The following is a 15,797-nucleotide window of genomic DNA, read 5'->3' as shown; positions in this document are numbered from 1 at the left end:
CCCGCGGGCCCACGCCTCCGGGCTCCCGGGCTGCGCACCCACCATATGCTCGCGGCTTGTGTGGCGCGGACACAGCCTGCCCTCCCATCTCGCAGAGCAACTGTAACGTGGCCATCATCAACGTGGGGGCGCCCGCCGCCGGGATGAATGCTGCTGTGCGCTCGGCCGTGCGCGTGGGCATCGCGGATGGGCACAAGATGCTCGCCATCTACGACGGCTTTGAGGGCTTTGCCAAAGGCCAGGTGAGTCCTTGGGGGACGCTGTGGGGAACGGAGGACCGCCCTTCCTCGGCCACAAACCTAGGTCTCCATCAAGTGGTGGACACGAATGCTGCTCTTTGGGACGTCTTCTGCTCTGGATCCATCCTGGGGTTCGCACTCTGGGCCCTGCAGGGATGCTGTGTGGAATGCACCACCCGGTTTTGTCCAGGGGCCGCAGGCAGTGGGGCCGTGGGGGCCGTGGGGGGAAGGGGCCAACAGAGGCTGTTGTGCCATTGGAGGGGGTGCGGCCAGGGGGCACTCAGATGAAAGCTTTGGTGGAAAGAGTGAGCACTCACTTCTTGCGTGCTTACTGTGTACACTCAGTGCTCCTACGAGATCTGCAAACCTGAGATATTAGCCCCGTTTTCCTGACACAGAAACTGAGGCACAGAGACACTAATTAGCTTGACCGAGGTCACATGCTGCAGGAGCTTAGTGTGGTTGAGGCTGCAGGTGTCTCCTGCGGGACAGTATTTACTCACCCGATCACCCAGCAATGCCCTGAGTTCTTATCCCGGGGAAGTGAGCTGGTGCAGAAAGCAAAGCCCCCCTCTGCTGGGTTGTAGCTTGGGGAGGGAGAGGATGGTGAGCGAGCAGGGGGAGCACGGCCTGGCACCGCGGGCAGGGACCCCACCGCATAGACGCCCAGAGGAGGGGTGTGCCCTGGGACCCTACAGACACACGTCCCTGGGAAGGGAGTCTCAGACTGGAGACGGAGGTGCTGAGCCGTGTCCATGAGGATGTGCAGGCCGGGCCAGGACAGCACCAACGGGTTCGGGCCGGCCGGCTCACTCAGGCTCACGTGGCTGCTGTAGCAGCAGAGCAGGGGAGTGGCCGGGGTGGGGCCAGGCAGCTTGTAGGTGATTGGAAGGAGTTTGGCTCTTGCTTGGAGAAGACAGGAGGGTTTTGAGCAGGACGGGACCTGTGGTGGGGGCACTGGATGCCCAGGGGGAGGCGTCCGGGGAGCAGGCAGGGCTGGGCTTGGGGTCTTTAAGAAGTGTAGGCAAAAGACCCGAGTTTGGGAGGAATTGGTGCACAGAGGGGACCCCCAGGTTGGCGCCCGTGTTGGCGGATGCGACCCTTGCTCCTAGGAGTGGGGAGGGGGGCCGGCGCAGGAGACCGCGTGTGTGCACGCCTAGCTGGCCTCAGCTGCCCTCTTTAGATTTCTTCCAATATTTAAAGAAGTTTCCTTTTACGTCAATTAAGAAAAACAGTGTCTGTTTTTCTTGCATTCCCACGGGAAGGGCTTGGCCAGCCGAGGTCAGGATCTGATCTGCGTGGCGGGGGTTATGTGGCGGGAGGGCCGGGCCCGGGCGTCCTGGGTTCTGACCCGCTCAGTGTCAGGACGGGGGGTGCTCCTGAGTGCCTCGCAGGCCCCTGGGGCGGCGCCCCTGCCGAGGGTGCAGACCCGGGAACCGTCTGCACAGCTGACCCCCCCCGTTTGTCGCTCCCCAGATCAAGGAAATCGGCTGGGGGGACGTCGGAGGTTGGACTGGCCAAGGAGGCTCCATTCTCGGGACCAAACGGTAATTCCCCCGTCTCGATTCTGACCCCCCCATCCTAGAGGAGTAGCTGGTGCAGAAAGTGCGGCTGGCTCACCTGCCAGCCCCCCGCCCCCGTGAGCAGCCCGGGTCGTGCCCTGGAACAGAGAGGAGGCACATGGCTTACAGATATTCACAAGCTTTTATAGTGCATTTTTTTTTTCTGATGAGGCATTAGGATTCTTTTGAGGTCCAGCAACTGCACAGCTGAACGTTTGTTCCCGTTTGTGTTCTTTGTTTTTGTTTTTGTCTTGTTTTGTTTTAAACAGACTCTCTGCAGACTTGCTTCCCCAGCTCTGCTATCCGGCCCGGGTGCCGCTTGTGGGGGCTGCAGGGCTCGGCCCGGGGCTGGGGGCTGGGGGAGTGGGGTTGGGGAGGCACACCGGGGGCTGGCGGGGCTGTCACCCACTGTGCGGGGTTGGTCCGGCCTCACGTCCCCACTGAACTGTTCCTAGCACGCTGCCTGGGAAGTCTTTGGAGGACATTGCCGCACAGATGCGAAAGCACAGCATCAACGCGCTGTTGATCGTCGGTGGATTTGAGGTACACCCTGTCTCTGGGCACCTGCTGGCTTGTCCGTGCCGTAGGTTTGGGGTGTTAGCGTGGGCAGACTTCCAGCAAGCACAGTGCGGTGGGTGGGGGGGCGGTAGCCCCTGGGCCTGGGGGCCACTGCAGGAGCCGAGTTGGGGAGCAAGCGTGGGACTCCGCACCTGGGATGCGTCTGTCCACTGAGTTCTCATCCGTTTCAAGTCTGCAGAAATGATCATCTCTCTCGAATTCGAGGCCCGATGGCCATCAGAGAGCAGGGCAGTTACGTGGCCCTATCACTTCCGATTGCATGTTGGACCGCAGACCTTATTTTTTTTTTTATTCACCCAAGATTGGTCCCCTAATAACCTTTCCACTTGCTTTAAAAAAAACATGAGGACCTCAAATAATAAGACCCTTGCCCACAGGAGACGTGGTGTCGCCTCTGTGTGACGCGGTCTGGTGACCCTAACGCCTTCCCCGCGGTTTTAACGGCCCCTCCGCTCCCCTCCCCCCACCCCCTCCCCCCAACACCTGCACACCGCTGACAGGCTTACCTGGGACTGCTCGAGCTGTCAGCTGCCCGGGACAAGTACGAGGAGCTCTGTGTCCCTATGGTTATGGTCCCCGCCACGGTCTCCAACAATGTGCCGGGCTCCGACTTCAGCATCGGCGCAGATACCGCTCTGAACACCATCACTGACGTAAGTCTGTGCGGTCCGCAAAGCAGGTGCTGCAGACGCTAACCCGGAGGGCGCCTGGCCCGCTTTTATCTGCTGTGCACTAGAGACTGCGAGACCTGGGCTTGTTTCCAGAAAAATCTTTTTTCTTTTTTTTTTTAAAAGCCTGACTGTCTCTAATCCAATGCCCAGAGTTGTTTTGTCACCACCTCTTTTCCTGCGCCGCGGCCAGGATGATGCATCCCTGCCGAGGCCCGTCGAGCGACATGGAGCATCTGCAGCCCAGCTCGTTGTGGGCTAGGGTTTTGTGATTCGGATAATCATTAAAGTTAGGTTTCTTTTGGCTGGGCCAAACTGACTTCACTCCCATAACATTATTTATTAATTTTTTAAAGATTTTATTTATTTGCGAGATAGCGGCAGAGACAGCGAGAGAGAGCAGAAGCTGGGGAGCGGCAGGTGGCAGGGGGGGGTTGACTCCCCGCAGAGCAGGGAGCCCGACGTGGGGCTCGATCCCAGGACCCCGGGATCATGAGCTGAGCCGAAGGCAGACAGCCAACCGACTGAGCCAGCCAGGCGCCCCAGCCCATAACGTAATTTATTACGACAGATCCCGGGTCTGATGGCCCCTGCATGGGTGTTTGAGGCTAGAACTTGAGCTGAGGATTCTGTAATTTTGTTCACCGACCTGAACCCACCAGTGGCCTCCAGCCTGCCTGTGGCCCCAGCCGCGAGCTCCGTTCTCCCCGTTGTAACTTGGGGATGTTAACTCACATCTGAAAGATCCCTGACGCCCTGTTAGTTGTTTTGGCCAAAAGGCAGTAACACAACAGAAATGCACCTGTGTTAACCGTATTTGTGAGTCACACTGGGGAAATGGCATGGGAGCTCAAAGCACAGTAACCAACGGGATATATTCCTCCTCCTTTTTAATCTGGCATCTAAAATTTTCCAGGAAATTCTCCAGTCTTTATTTTCCTTGTGGGACACAGATCCCGTGAATGTTTTTCTAGGATTTTTTTTTTCCTTAACCCCATGGAATCAAATTTGTCTCTAGTGCTGGTAAATAAAAGAAATGCTTTTTAAATAAAATTCAAATGGTAAGTAATGCTTAGCACTTGCTTTTTTGTGTTGTGTTTTGTTTTGTTTCTCTGAGCTTCTTCAACTTTCTGTGGTTTCTTTACTAAAAAGCCCTGCCCCGTGTCTCCTGTGTGTCCACGCTGGAGCGTCCCTGTTTGTACCACTAACCTGTGGCCGGGCCGTTGCGCCCACCGTCCTGGTGATCGTTGCTCCCGCTTTGGCTGGTGTGAAGCAGTTCCGCTCCCGATCGGGCTCCAACCTTCCGTGGAAGGGTCCCTGTCCCTCCCTGTGCGTGACTGTCGTCCAGGCTTTCCTGCTCTTTTCTCTGCCCTTGGCTGGAGTTTGCATCTGCTTACGCTCAGTGGAAGCAACTGCAAGTTCACGTTTCCTAATTGTTACCTGCTCGGAACCCTCCTGGGGGTGGGGGTGGATGGGGACTCGGGACTTGTCCTCGGCAGGGCCTGGCCCTGGTTGGTGTTCACCTCCCTGTGACACGAAACCGGGAGCCTCCCACTTTAGAGTTGCAGGTTCCTCTGCTATGAAATGAGGTTTCCAGGTTATAAAGATTAGATACAAAAAATATACGAAACTCTAAATGATCCGCTTTGTTCCCCTTGGAGGGATTTGGACATTTGTTACGTGATCTTTTAAATCTGGTTTCTCATCCGTTTGAGTCTCTCCAAGCCAGCTGCCCAGTTACAAGGTCAGCAGCTTGGTGTCCGTGCCGGTGCCAGACCCACCCTCACTAGGTGAGCAGGTGTGCAGGTGTGCCGAGGCCTCGAGCCCACGGGGGACTTACGACCCGTGGTGAGTCGGGTGCTCAGGGTGACCTGGGTAACAGCTTCGACGCCCATGCCTGGGCCTGCTGAGTGTGTCTTGGTAGGGACGCCGGGTTTCTTGCAGGCTTGTGTTTGTGCAAGCCAGAGTGAGGTTGTGTGTTGCTTAGGTTTGGATCTGGGTTGCAACCTGGCGGGGCTGGCTGCATAGAGGAGAGCGGCAGGCTGGAAACGTGCCATTGGGGGCTGAGGTGACAGGGCACAGGGTGCTCTGCGTCCCTCCTGATCTGGTCCGGAGGGACTGAGCACCTGTGAGTTCAGTGGGGGTTCGTGCGCCTCCCCCAGGAGCTCCTTCACAGCTGGGCCAGCTGTGGGCCCGTGGCCTCCTGGCCACATGGCTGGCCACCCGGAGCACCCAGAGTGCTGGGATTCTACCCCCGGGGCACGTCGGCAATGCCGAGGATGGTTTCGGTCTGCCATACGGGCTATGGGGGCGCCACTGGCATGTGATGGGTAGAGGCCCGGCTGCTGCTGACCCCCACGACCTCAGCGTGGCCCCAGCTGACGTGTCGCGTTCTTGGGTGTTTCCATCACTGTCCTCAGGGATGACGTCCTCCATGTCTGCGCGTACGCTCGGCTTACCCGTGCGTCACTCAGAACAGGCCTCTGTGCATCTTGTGCATCCTGGAGGCTGCAGTGACTCCGGGCACCTCTGAGCAGGGGTTCAGAAAGCCGTCCCGCCACGGCTGCACGGCCTGCAAGGGGGCTGCGTTGGCGTCCCCGGAACTGGCGCACGAGCCGTCCCGGTCTGAGCTGAGCCCCGTGGTGCCGTGAGGGCTGGGAGGGTGGCTGCCCCGTTAGGAGCTCAAGGAGGTGGCAGCCAGGTTTATTTCCCCCCAAGGTGTCTTGTCTTTTCTCGGTGTTCGTGCACGGGTGTTGTGTTGTAAACTCTGAGCTCGGAGCCCGAAGCGGAGGCCCATATCGCTCCCCGGACCTTGGGCCCAGTGTCCCCCCCAGCCCCCCTCCCTCTCCTGGCAGGGCTGCCCCCATCCCCGCTGGAGGGTCCCAAGAGTTTTCCTGGAGATTGAGGGAAAGTTCTTGAGGTTACGGGACGCCGGATTTACAGATGCTGACTGCCCTCCTGGCCTCAGAGCCCGCCCTGTGACTCCCAGGGACAGCTGGCTACCCACCTGCCCGTGCTGGCACTCCGTGCAGGGCCCCGAGCTGGACCTGGGGCTGAAAGGCAGGGTCCATGCGGGGACAGGGGTGCAGGCTGAGGTGGAGGAGGGTGAAGGCAGAGGGCTGCGAGGCAGGGGAGTGACCCCACCTGCCTCCTGGCCACTCCCTGGACTAACTCACCGCAGGCCCGCCATCTACACGTCCTCGGGCCGCAGGCTCCTAGGACCCGATGTATTTTGGGGAAACATGGGGCCATGGAGAGCATCGGTCTCTGCAGGAGGCCTGGGCCATCCCCCTTCATCCGTGTGCACTCCTGTCACAGCACTCGGTGGTCATGCAGGGGGTAAGTACAGCCCTACAGGGGTCCGTGCACCTGCAGGTGGTCTCAAACCGCCCAGCCGTACAGTGAGCCTGGTGGGTTCGGGGACGGTGGATGGTGGGCCTGTGTCCACTAACGAACACTTGGACTAACACTGAGGCAGGGACCGCAAACCTCTGCCTGCATGCTTGCGAACAGCCCCGTTCTTTGACCTCGGAGGCAAACACATTCACCTTGGGGTCCCTGAGCGGTGCTGGGGCTCAGGCCACTCCACGCTGTTGTGTCAGGCTGGGAAGGGCTTGGGGAAGAGCAGGGGTGCACCCTGTTGGGCTCTCCAGCCCAATGACTGCTTGTCGCCCTGCGGGCTGCCTTTCACGCCGGTGCCGGGGTCCCTGCTGAGGCCGAGCCGGCAGGGCCCTGCACCCTTGTGGACCACACGAAGTTGTTAGGCTGGCCTCGCCCCGATTATGTTCCCACCCAATTGGCCTCCCTCGTGGCTTCCGAGCTGCCAAGAAAGGTCCGCTGTTCGTCCACCACTAACATGGCCCCTCCCCTGGCTCCTGCTTTGCTGCCCGCCTGCTTGCGTCCCCTCCTCCTGGAGGCCCGCGCCCCGTGGCAGCGTCCCTGCTCCTACAGTGCCCCTCGCTGCAGCCTGAGAGCTCCCACGTCCCTGGCCCCATGGACGCAGCTCACAGGGGGGTGCCGGGGATGCCCCGCTGACCGCCCGCACCGCTGCTTCAGGCTTTCGAGAGTGCCATTCTGTTTGCTGACGCGCGCGACCACCACCAGGAGTTTTGCGTTCCCATTTGCGTCCTGCCGGCCACCATTAGCAACAACGTCCCGGGCACCGACCTGAGCATGGGCTCTGACACTGGCCTCAATGCTGTGGTGGAGGTAAGAGGGCCCCGTGGTTCCATCAGGCCGGACGCGGGGGTCCTTCTCTTCCCCACCTGATGCTGCAGAGGAATGAGCCACGGTTAGGATTCCTTTCGTGGTCCATTAGTGGGAGCTCATAGCGTAGGGAGAGCCTACCGCCCACTGTCTGCGGGAACGAGGACAGTCCTCCAGTGCTCCGGGTGATGTGTGTTCTTGTGCACCCCAAAACAAGAGGCCCTGGTCTCTCGTGGGCTGTGTCCAGTAGGCTTGCGCTTGTGCTCGGGGGGACGGCCAGCCCGGACGTGGTGTGCATGCAGGGATTTGGGGCCTGTGAGTGTGAAAGCTACGGGGGACAGCGGGCACGTCCGCGGCTTGGACACGCCCTTGGTTGTGCCGGGGGAGGCTCGGCTCCCGGGGAGGGCCCCCCATCCTCTGGGCACTGGGCACCGTCTGGTCTGCGGCGCCTGTGTTGGAGCCGAGGACTCCTGGCAGCGCAGCGGCGGGCTGCTATGGGGCGCGGTCCTCCCCCAACAGGAGGAGGGAAGTGGCCAGGGGTGGGCCGTGTTCTTGACATTCACGTCGCCTGGGCTCCAGAGACACCTGTTCAGCAGACGCCTGATTCTCAGGCACATCCCCGTCCCAGTCCACGGGCTCTTTCCTGTCTTCGCTCTGTTCTGAGCTCCACCTTATCTTTTCACATGACTGAGTTTTTTAAAACGTGTGACAAAACGTTAGCAGTGTTGGAACCCTAACTCCCAAGTTTTGAGTCCAGTGGGGCCACGCGCAGAGGCCGTGCTGGGAGGATCGTGGCGCTTCCGCCACGGAGAGGCTTGGCGTGTACTTGCAGATGTTCTTTCCGGGCCAAGCCAGCAAGCACTGGACTGGAGTGGTTGTGCGGGACGGAGCCAGGTGAGGGCACTGTGGTCCCGGGAGCATGCACGTGGTCTGCGCCAGCGAGGCAGTGCAAGGCGGCGGCCGAGGGGTCTGCTGTTGCACCCCTGAGCCTGTGTCCCGAGCATGGCCCACGGCAGACGTTTTCTTAGGAGACCCGCTGTCTGAGCGTCTGGAAGACTGCGGAGGGCCTTTGTCGAGGAGCCACCGTCCAGCTCCGAAGAGAGCTGCCCTCAGGGGATGCAGTGTTTGGGGATAGACTGAGGGTGACCAAAACCCAAATGTCACAGGCAGCTTTTCAGAAGAGGCCAACCTAACAGACATTGCACTGAGCCCATAAAACCTCATGGTGCCCACGTCCCGCGAGGGCACGTGGGCAGCTGCAGCGAGCTGGTCCCAGTCCCCCCCGCAGTGGGCAGTGTCAGGACATGGGGACGGGGAGCACACCAACCAGGGGCAAGGGGGGTCGCCGCGGTCTGCAGCCTCAGTCTGTGTGCGTCCCAGCCTGGACACCCCCATGCCAGAATGACCCGTGTCCTTCTCTGTGGCCAGACGTGTGACCGCATCAAACAGTCAGCCAGTGGGACCAAGCGCCGCGTGTTCATCATCGAGACCATGGGGGGCTACTGCGGCTACCTGGCCAACATGGGGGGGCTCGCCGCTGGAGCCGACGCTGCCTACATTTTTGAGGAGCCGTTTGACATCCGAGACCTGCAGGTACGTCGATGCCACGGGGCCCTGGGTGACACGGTTGTGTCAGGGTGGTTGGCTCCGAGGGGAGGGCGATGGGGTTGACAGGACGCTGTCAGTAAGCCCCTCACCGAATAGTGGGGCATGAGCTGATGCACCAACTTCCCATTAGACCTCCACCCGCGGGTCAGCCTAGTGTCGTCGTGTCCGTGTGGGAGGGTGGCCGGAGCACATCCTACCCGGAGCCCCGAGGCCCGCCTGCTGGAAAGGCTGGGGGAGCGCACGGGGCAGTGCACGGTGCCCGCCGGGGTGGCGGGACCTGTGAGGTCACCGTGGGACGGGCTTAAGGCACTAAGAAAACAGAATCAAACTGAACGCCTGTTCTTTCTGGTTGCATGCTTCCTTTAAAGATTTTGTTTTTAAATTAACAGAATGTATTTTTTAGAGCAGTTTCAGGGTGAGGACAGAGTTCCCCTGCACACCTGGCCCACACCCAGCAACACCCCACCAGGGTGGGACCGTTGTCAGAACAGATGCCCCCCACCCCACGCTGATGCATCCTCAGCACCTGGGGCCACAGCCGACATCAGTGTTCCCTTTGGGATCCTAAGGCTGACATGCGCTTTTTCCAAATCGGCAAAGGTTTCTTGGGCCCAACTTTATGCGGGGTGGGTGGCCAATGCAGGGGAGTCGGGCTGCGCAGCCCTCGTGGGGAGAGAGGGGAGCTGATGGGAAGGCTCCAGGGGGGCACTGGACAAGGACAAGCCTTAGTAAGACAAGACACAACTCAAACCCACAAAAATACAAATAAAACTAACTTTGTGCTGCTGACGTGCGCACAGAAACTTTAAGGTCTTTTTATGTTTCTGGACCACATAAATCAAGTAGAGACCTGCTTGATGTGGATTTCTTCACAGTGTGGAATTAAATATTTGTACTTCAGAAAGCCACCTCAAGACCGTGCTCAGCCAGCGCATATCTCCACTCCGGCACATGGACCCGAACCACTGTGATGACGACTGAGGTTTGCTTACACGCAAACACCTCTGTTCCTTGCCCAGTTTCTGTGCTCAAGATACAGGATTCCTTTCCTTATAAACTCTGTACATGAATTCAAGTTCTGTAACAGCTTCTCCTGGCCCCCAAATCCTTCTTAGGCAGTTAGGAGATGATGTACGACGTCAGGTACACCAGTTTTTCCTCTCTCGGGCAAATGAGGAGCGACAGACACCAGGTACACACAGGTTCAGGGCACAGATTATGTGAATTCGTGATTTCAGAGGGAAAGCTATTCATTGTGGAAAGCGTGCTGCAGGGAAGCTGGGTCCCTGGACGCTGTCCCTGTGCCCAGTTGAGCGGCAGCCCTCCCAGGCCGAGCACGCTGCCTGGCCCTGTGTGCTGGTCTGTTCTGGTCCGTGTGCACCCCCGGTCTGCGCTCGCTGGGCGCTGTCCTCTGTGCCATAGTGGGAGCCCTGACGCGCTCCGTGCTGCGTGCGTGCGGCACTAGGGTGTCACAGCGGCGGGCACCGGGTCCAAGTCTACCGTCTGACGGACTAACAACGCTCTTCCCTAGTCCAACGTGGAGCACCTGACGGAGAAAATGAAGACCACCATTCAGAGGGGACTCGTGCTCAGGTACGGACACTCGTCCTCGCTCACTGAGCCCGAGCTTCCCAGACGACCCGGCCACAGGGTCGAAACACTCAGGGGCGGTCATCACTCACCACTGAAGAAATGAAGGAGGGGTCGTTGCGTGCTGCGTCAAAAACAGCATACGTTTACATAACTCAAGGGTATTTTGGAAAAATTCACTTTTGCTTTGTAGTTTTTTGTTTTGTTTTGTTTTTTAAAGATATCACCAAGTCATTTCTTTAAGCCACTGGCATTTCTAAAGAACACGTGTAGTCCCGGCGGGCACGGGCTGGCTGCGCATCCCGCCGGCGCCCTGACCCCGCGTCTCCCCTTGCTGCAGGAACGAGAGCTGCAATGAGAACTACACCACGGACTTCATCTACCAGCTGTACTCTGAGGAGGGCAAGGGCGTGTTCGACTGCAGGAAGAATGTGCTGGGACACATGCAGCAGGTGGGGCCTGGGGCCCGCACGGCACTCGGCAGGCGCCGTCCAGGAGGCTCTATGTAGATGGATGCCTTATTTTAGTCATAATGGGGAAAAAAATGTGTGCTCATGAGATGTTTTTAAACATTTTGGCATTTACTTCCCTATGTTATAGTTCCATGTTAGAGTCATACCAGATACCGCCAGCTTTAGAAATTGTGTTGGGGTAGATGGAAGACAATCAGTGTTCAGTGTTGGAAACGCTGACTGGAAAAACCTAATCAAATGAAGTACTTCATTCAGTATTGCGCCTTAGTAACTATCTACACATCAAATGATACTTGAGATTCGCACAAAATCGGAATGGTCTGGAAGGAATCTTGGGGTGTGCTTTGGTTTGCAAGCACGTCCCACATGACAAAGCCGGAGACCGGTGTGGATTAGGGCCGCAGCACGGGAAGGCATACCTGTCCTGGTCCCAACACTACCTCCTCTCCGCCCCCCCCCCCCGCTGTCTTAGGGTCTTTAACTTAGGGTCTACTCCTCCATTCCAAAGGGCCCGTGCGCATCTGTGTATTTTTGTGGGAGCTAGCCCACAGGGTTGGTCAGATTCTTAATGGAAACTGTGACCTGCCCCACCCCAAAGTCAGACTAAGACATCCGATAGGAGATTTGAAAATAACGAAGCTGCAAGCTGTGCGGCTCCACGCAGGGTGGGGGTGAGCACTGGGAAGATGGCCTCACAGACTGCGCTCTGGCCGCAGGTCCCAACTACATACAAACAGGTAAAAACACGCAAGAACAAAAACACAAAACCCCCCAAACCCTTATTTACAGATCCTGAATCTCTTAAAAGTATGATGTGCATTTTGTGAAGGACTCGTACCTTTCAGGGAATTCTGACAAGCTGTGTCAGTAACTTCTCCTGTAACTCTGCCCGCCCACAGGGTGGAGCGCCTTCACCCTTTGATAGAAACTTCGGAACCAAAATCTCTGCCAGGGCCATGCAATGGATCAGCACGAAACTGAAGGAGGCTCTGGGCAAAGGTAGGGAGCTGGGCGGGGACGGCGCTCGGCGGGGGGGGGGGGGGGGGAAGCGGGCGCACTCAGCCTTGAGCTGCCCGCGCCACGCCCTTTGGCCCCATGCCGCAGTTGCTATATGGCTTTCAAGGCTGTCATTCGGAATGATCCTAAAAGGCACTGCTTTGCTCCTGCTTGTCGGTGGCGGGAGGCGCTCTGTAGTCCAGTGCGTCCTCCTTGAATTGAGCATCCTGCCCATATACCAGGCTCCTCCAGCAGGACCCTAGATGTGACCTTCCCTTGTCTTTTGCACACTCTGAACTGGCCTTGACTTAGGACACCTAGGACTTACGGATTCTTCATGACCTTTCTTTTCAGAGAAAACCGGAACTGGCAGGTGTCGGGACGGTTTGCTCCTTCCAAACCTAGCCTTTCTTTCCGCACATTTCCCTCCCTCCCCACCAGAGGTGGCCTCGGAATTGTACAATCACTCTGCTTTCCCCTAGTCCTGCCACCTCGGGGCCACCTTCACAGGCCCCTGTGGTTTACGTGAATGGAAGCCAACAGTGTGCACTTCCCTTCGCTGGGGTGTTGGTGTTTACCTGGCTGGTGTTCCTGACCCCTGGCCCGCATTCCGGCGTCCCCAACCACAGGCTCACCCGCGGGGCATGCAGTCTCCTTGGTCCTGCCTGGGTGACATGTGGCCTGTCCCTGTGGGGCTGTCGCTGTGATGGGGGCAGTTCCACTGTGGCTTTGAGGCGCACCTTCCAAAGCGAGGAGGGGAGGCCAGCTTCCCTCGTGCTTCCTTCAGGGTCCCACCGTTTCCCTGAGGTCTTCCAGTGTTTTGCCGGCTTTTCTGTTGCTTAGTAACACTTACCTTATTGACATACATTTTTTGCTTTGACATCATTGTATAGATTTAAAAATGTTTTGATGACTTTACAGAAACTTGTTTTACTTTATATTCTAGGAAATTCTTCTATTTCATATTCTGCCCATCCCATGTTGCAGGCAGGGCTCTTGTGGGGATTGTCATTTTGTGCAAGGCACCTCTCCTTAATCTTTAGGTAGACCGTTTACCTTCTCCTTCATGGTTTGAGCTCTTTTGCTAAAACATTTTTACATTTACTTCTTTGATCCACTTGAAGTCTGAGGTCTGATTTCTTGTGGATAATCACTTGGGTGCCATTATTTGAGAAGTCTCTAATCTCCGTCACAGACCAGGTATCTGAAGTTGGCGGGCCATTCAGTTAATGATCCTCACCAGTATTCCAGCTTTACAGATGATTTCTGATAGCTGGAAAGGTGAGGCCCCTCTACCCTGGACTTCTTTTGGTTTCTGCTATTCTTGGTCCTTTGTGCTGTCACAGAAATAGAATCAGACTGTCACAGTCCACCAAAAACTGTTGGATGTTTTGAGGGAATTACATTTAATCAAATCATTTGGGGGAGGAACTGATTTTTAAAAATATTTTCTAATTCATGAACACTGTATCTCCATATATTTAAGCCTTTCCTTATCTCTTATGAAAGCATAAAGATCTTGCAATATCTTTCGCTAAGTTTATTCCTGACTCAATATTTAAAAAAATGTTATTGTAAGTATATATATATTTTTTACTTACTGCTGACATACAGAAATACAAGTTTTTTGTTTTTTTTTTTAAAGGTTTTATTTATTTGACAGACACAGCAAGAGAGGGAACACAAGCAGGGGCAGGAGCAGAGGGAGAGGGAGAAGCAGGCCTCCCGCTGAGCAGGGAGCCCGATGCGGGGCTCAGTCCCAGGACCCTGGGCTCATGACCCGAGCCGAAGGCAGACACTTAACGACTGAGCCACCCAGGCGCAGAGGCTGCGTGCAGCTCCCGGGGGAAGGCACTGGGTGGCACCACTCTCAATGCCCCCCCCCCCCCCCACCGCGACCTCACTGCAAAACCCAGCTGAACGTTCTTTGCGCTTTTAGCCTTTTTTTGTAAAGGCCCAAAATCCTCTTTGGGTTTCTCTGTAGCTAAAAGAGGTCCCAGTGCAGGTCTTTCGAAAAAGCATGGGGGTACCTGTATACACCTTTGCAGACCTAGGTGGGCATGCGCATTTGCCATAGCTGATTAGCGGCTGTCAAGCCCAAGCCTGCTTCCGTGCGCGGGCTCCTGGACAATTTCTTGTGATGGCCTCTTGCTGCGGCGGCTTCCCCACGTGTCCTATCCCTGTCAGGTGCAGGGTGCAAGCTTGCTCTGGCTTTGTATGAAGTCCAGGTGTTGGGGAGGGGAATTCCCCTCAGGGACCAGGACACCTCCTGCTTCCTTTGTGGGGGGAGTGGGCTGTGGAGTTTCCTGAAGTTTACAGAAAGAGCAGTTTTGTGAGTTCTGTTTTCTAGGAAATCTTCTGGTGCCCGTGGCACTTTAACCCCCTTTACTGCGGACACCTGACCTCACCCCCGTTTTCCTGACCAGTCTGACCAGACCTGTGTCCGTTTCATTTCCAACCTTTGACTTAAAAACAGCAAGGTCAATAGATCCAACCTCATTTTAGTCTTCAGAGAGCGGACTCTGGCTTTGATTGTTTCTACTTTCGGGATTTTCCCCTTCACCTGAGGATGCTCATCTTACCTCGCGGCCGCCCCGTCTGTGCGCGCACGAGCCTCGGCTTCCGGTGCCGTCTCACCGGAGCCGGCTCTGTGAGGGCAGCCAGTGACACCCTGTCTACCCACCACCGAGAAGCACGCACCTTCCTTCCTTAGCTCTGGGGGGCGAACTGCTAAGCGCAGGTAAACCCGCCCCTCCTGGGGGGTAGTGTGCAGGGCGAGGGGCCGCGCCAGGACCCAGGCGCCCCCTCGTCCCTGCCCTCCCCCGCTCTAGCCCTGTGGGGGCTCAGCGGTACCAGAGCCAACAGCCCCCGAGGAAGCACAGTCGTGCGCCGGTCCCCTGGGCTCGTTGCCCACCCCGTCTGCAGGCCTGGAGCGCGCAGGGGCCTTGCCTCCTGCCCAGGCCATCCGAGCTCTTCTCTGCCCCCCAGGATTCTGCTCCATGCTGTCGGCAAACCTCCTTTTCTCCCCACACCTCTCCGCCTGTCCTCAACGTGACCAATGATTTGTTCTGACATCACTCTTTCTCTTACAGGAAAAAGATTTATGAGCGATGATTCCATCTGCGTGCTGGGAATAAGCAAGAGAAACCTTCTTTTCCAACCTGTGGCCCAGCTGAGGCAGGAGACAGACTTTGAGTAAGTAAATAAGCCCTTGCCGGTCTACACCTCAGTGCCGGGGCAGGAGTGCGGGACAGGGCAGAAGGCCGCCGCTGCGGGAGGTACAGGCACAAACCCACTCTCACAACCTAGAAAACACAAGCCTTTGAGAAATGGGAGGATTTCTAGAAACACACAGAATGGTTTCCAGTAACGTAGGAAACTGCTTGATCCTCCATCAGCCCCTGACTCCACGAAGCCCGTCCTCTGGGACGAGGCCGTCCTGACTGCTGCTTCCTCCTGACCCACAGGCACAGGATCCCCAAAGAGCAGTGGTGGCTGAAGCTGCGGCCGCTCATGAAGATCCTGGCCAAGTACAAGGTCAGCTATGAGGTCTCCGACTCCGACCAGCTGGAGCCCATGCACCACCGAGGCCACGAGGAGCCTGCCGCCATCTAGACGCTGCTGGACCCGCCCCGCCCGGCCAGCGCCGCTCCGGACTTCCGTTTACCACCCATTTTTGTAACACTTAAGTTATTTATCAGCACTTTGATGCGAGTACTGTTGATGTTAATGCCTAGTCACAGAGACCCCGTCCAGTGTCCTTCATCCCCAGGGGACCCTAAGACTCCAGCACGAGCTGTCGGCTGTGTCTCCTACTGTGTCCTGCTTTAAACTGTGCGTAGCCAGTAGAATTAAACATTTAGCTCAAACTCCAAA

The 15,797-nt window shown here is 57.2% G+C and overlaps 1 protein-coding gene across 9 annotated transcripts in view; it reads left to right on the top strand.

The window, feature by feature from the left end:
* Positions 1 to 15,797, top strand: part of LOC113922984 (phosphofructokinase, platelet) — a 49,129-nt gene extending 33,332 nt beyond the window's left edge. The window contains exons 13-24 of one of the 9 annotated variants that reach the window (XR_004819328.1): positions 96 to 242; positions 1,716 to 1,786; positions 2,257 to 2,344; positions 2,881 to 3,033; positions 7,105 to 7,257; positions 8,087 to 8,148; positions 8,683 to 8,847; positions 10,394 to 10,455; positions 10,793 to 10,904; positions 11,825 to 11,924; positions 15,014 to 15,116; positions 15,389 to 15,797. Coding sequence is in view for 7 of the 9 variants with exons in the window: in XM_035721885.1 (XP_035577778.1) it covers positions 96 to 242; positions 1,716 to 1,786; positions 2,257 to 2,344; positions 2,881 to 3,033; positions 7,105 to 7,257; positions 8,683 to 8,847; positions 9,764 to 9,844; positions 10,394 to 10,455; positions 10,793 to 10,904; positions 11,825 to 11,924; positions 15,014 to 15,116; positions 15,389 to 15,536 (1,383 nt within the window). In the remaining 2 variants the exon portion in view is untranslated. Of the gene's footprint in view, positions 1 to 95; positions 243 to 1,715; positions 1,787 to 2,256; positions 2,345 to 2,880; positions 3,034 to 7,104; positions 7,258 to 8,086; positions 8,149 to 8,682; positions 8,848 to 9,763; positions 9,845 to 10,393; positions 10,456 to 10,792; positions 10,905 to 11,824; positions 11,925 to 15,013; positions 15,117 to 15,388 lie in introns of those variants that run through there. The other 8 variants (XM_035721885.1, XM_035721888.1, XM_035721887.1 and 5 more) reach the window with 8 other exon arrangements.

This window comes from Zalophus californianus, chromosome 9 (assembly GCF_009762305.2).
Source record: "Zalophus californianus isolate mZalCal1 chromosome 9, mZalCal1.pri.v2, whole genome shotgun sequence".
Lineage (NCBI taxonomy): Eukaryota > Metazoa > Chordata > Mammalia > Carnivora > Otariidae > Zalophus > Zalophus californianus.
Note: the sequence above shows the minus strand (reverse complement) of the source record. Positions and strands in the feature narration are given on the sequence as shown.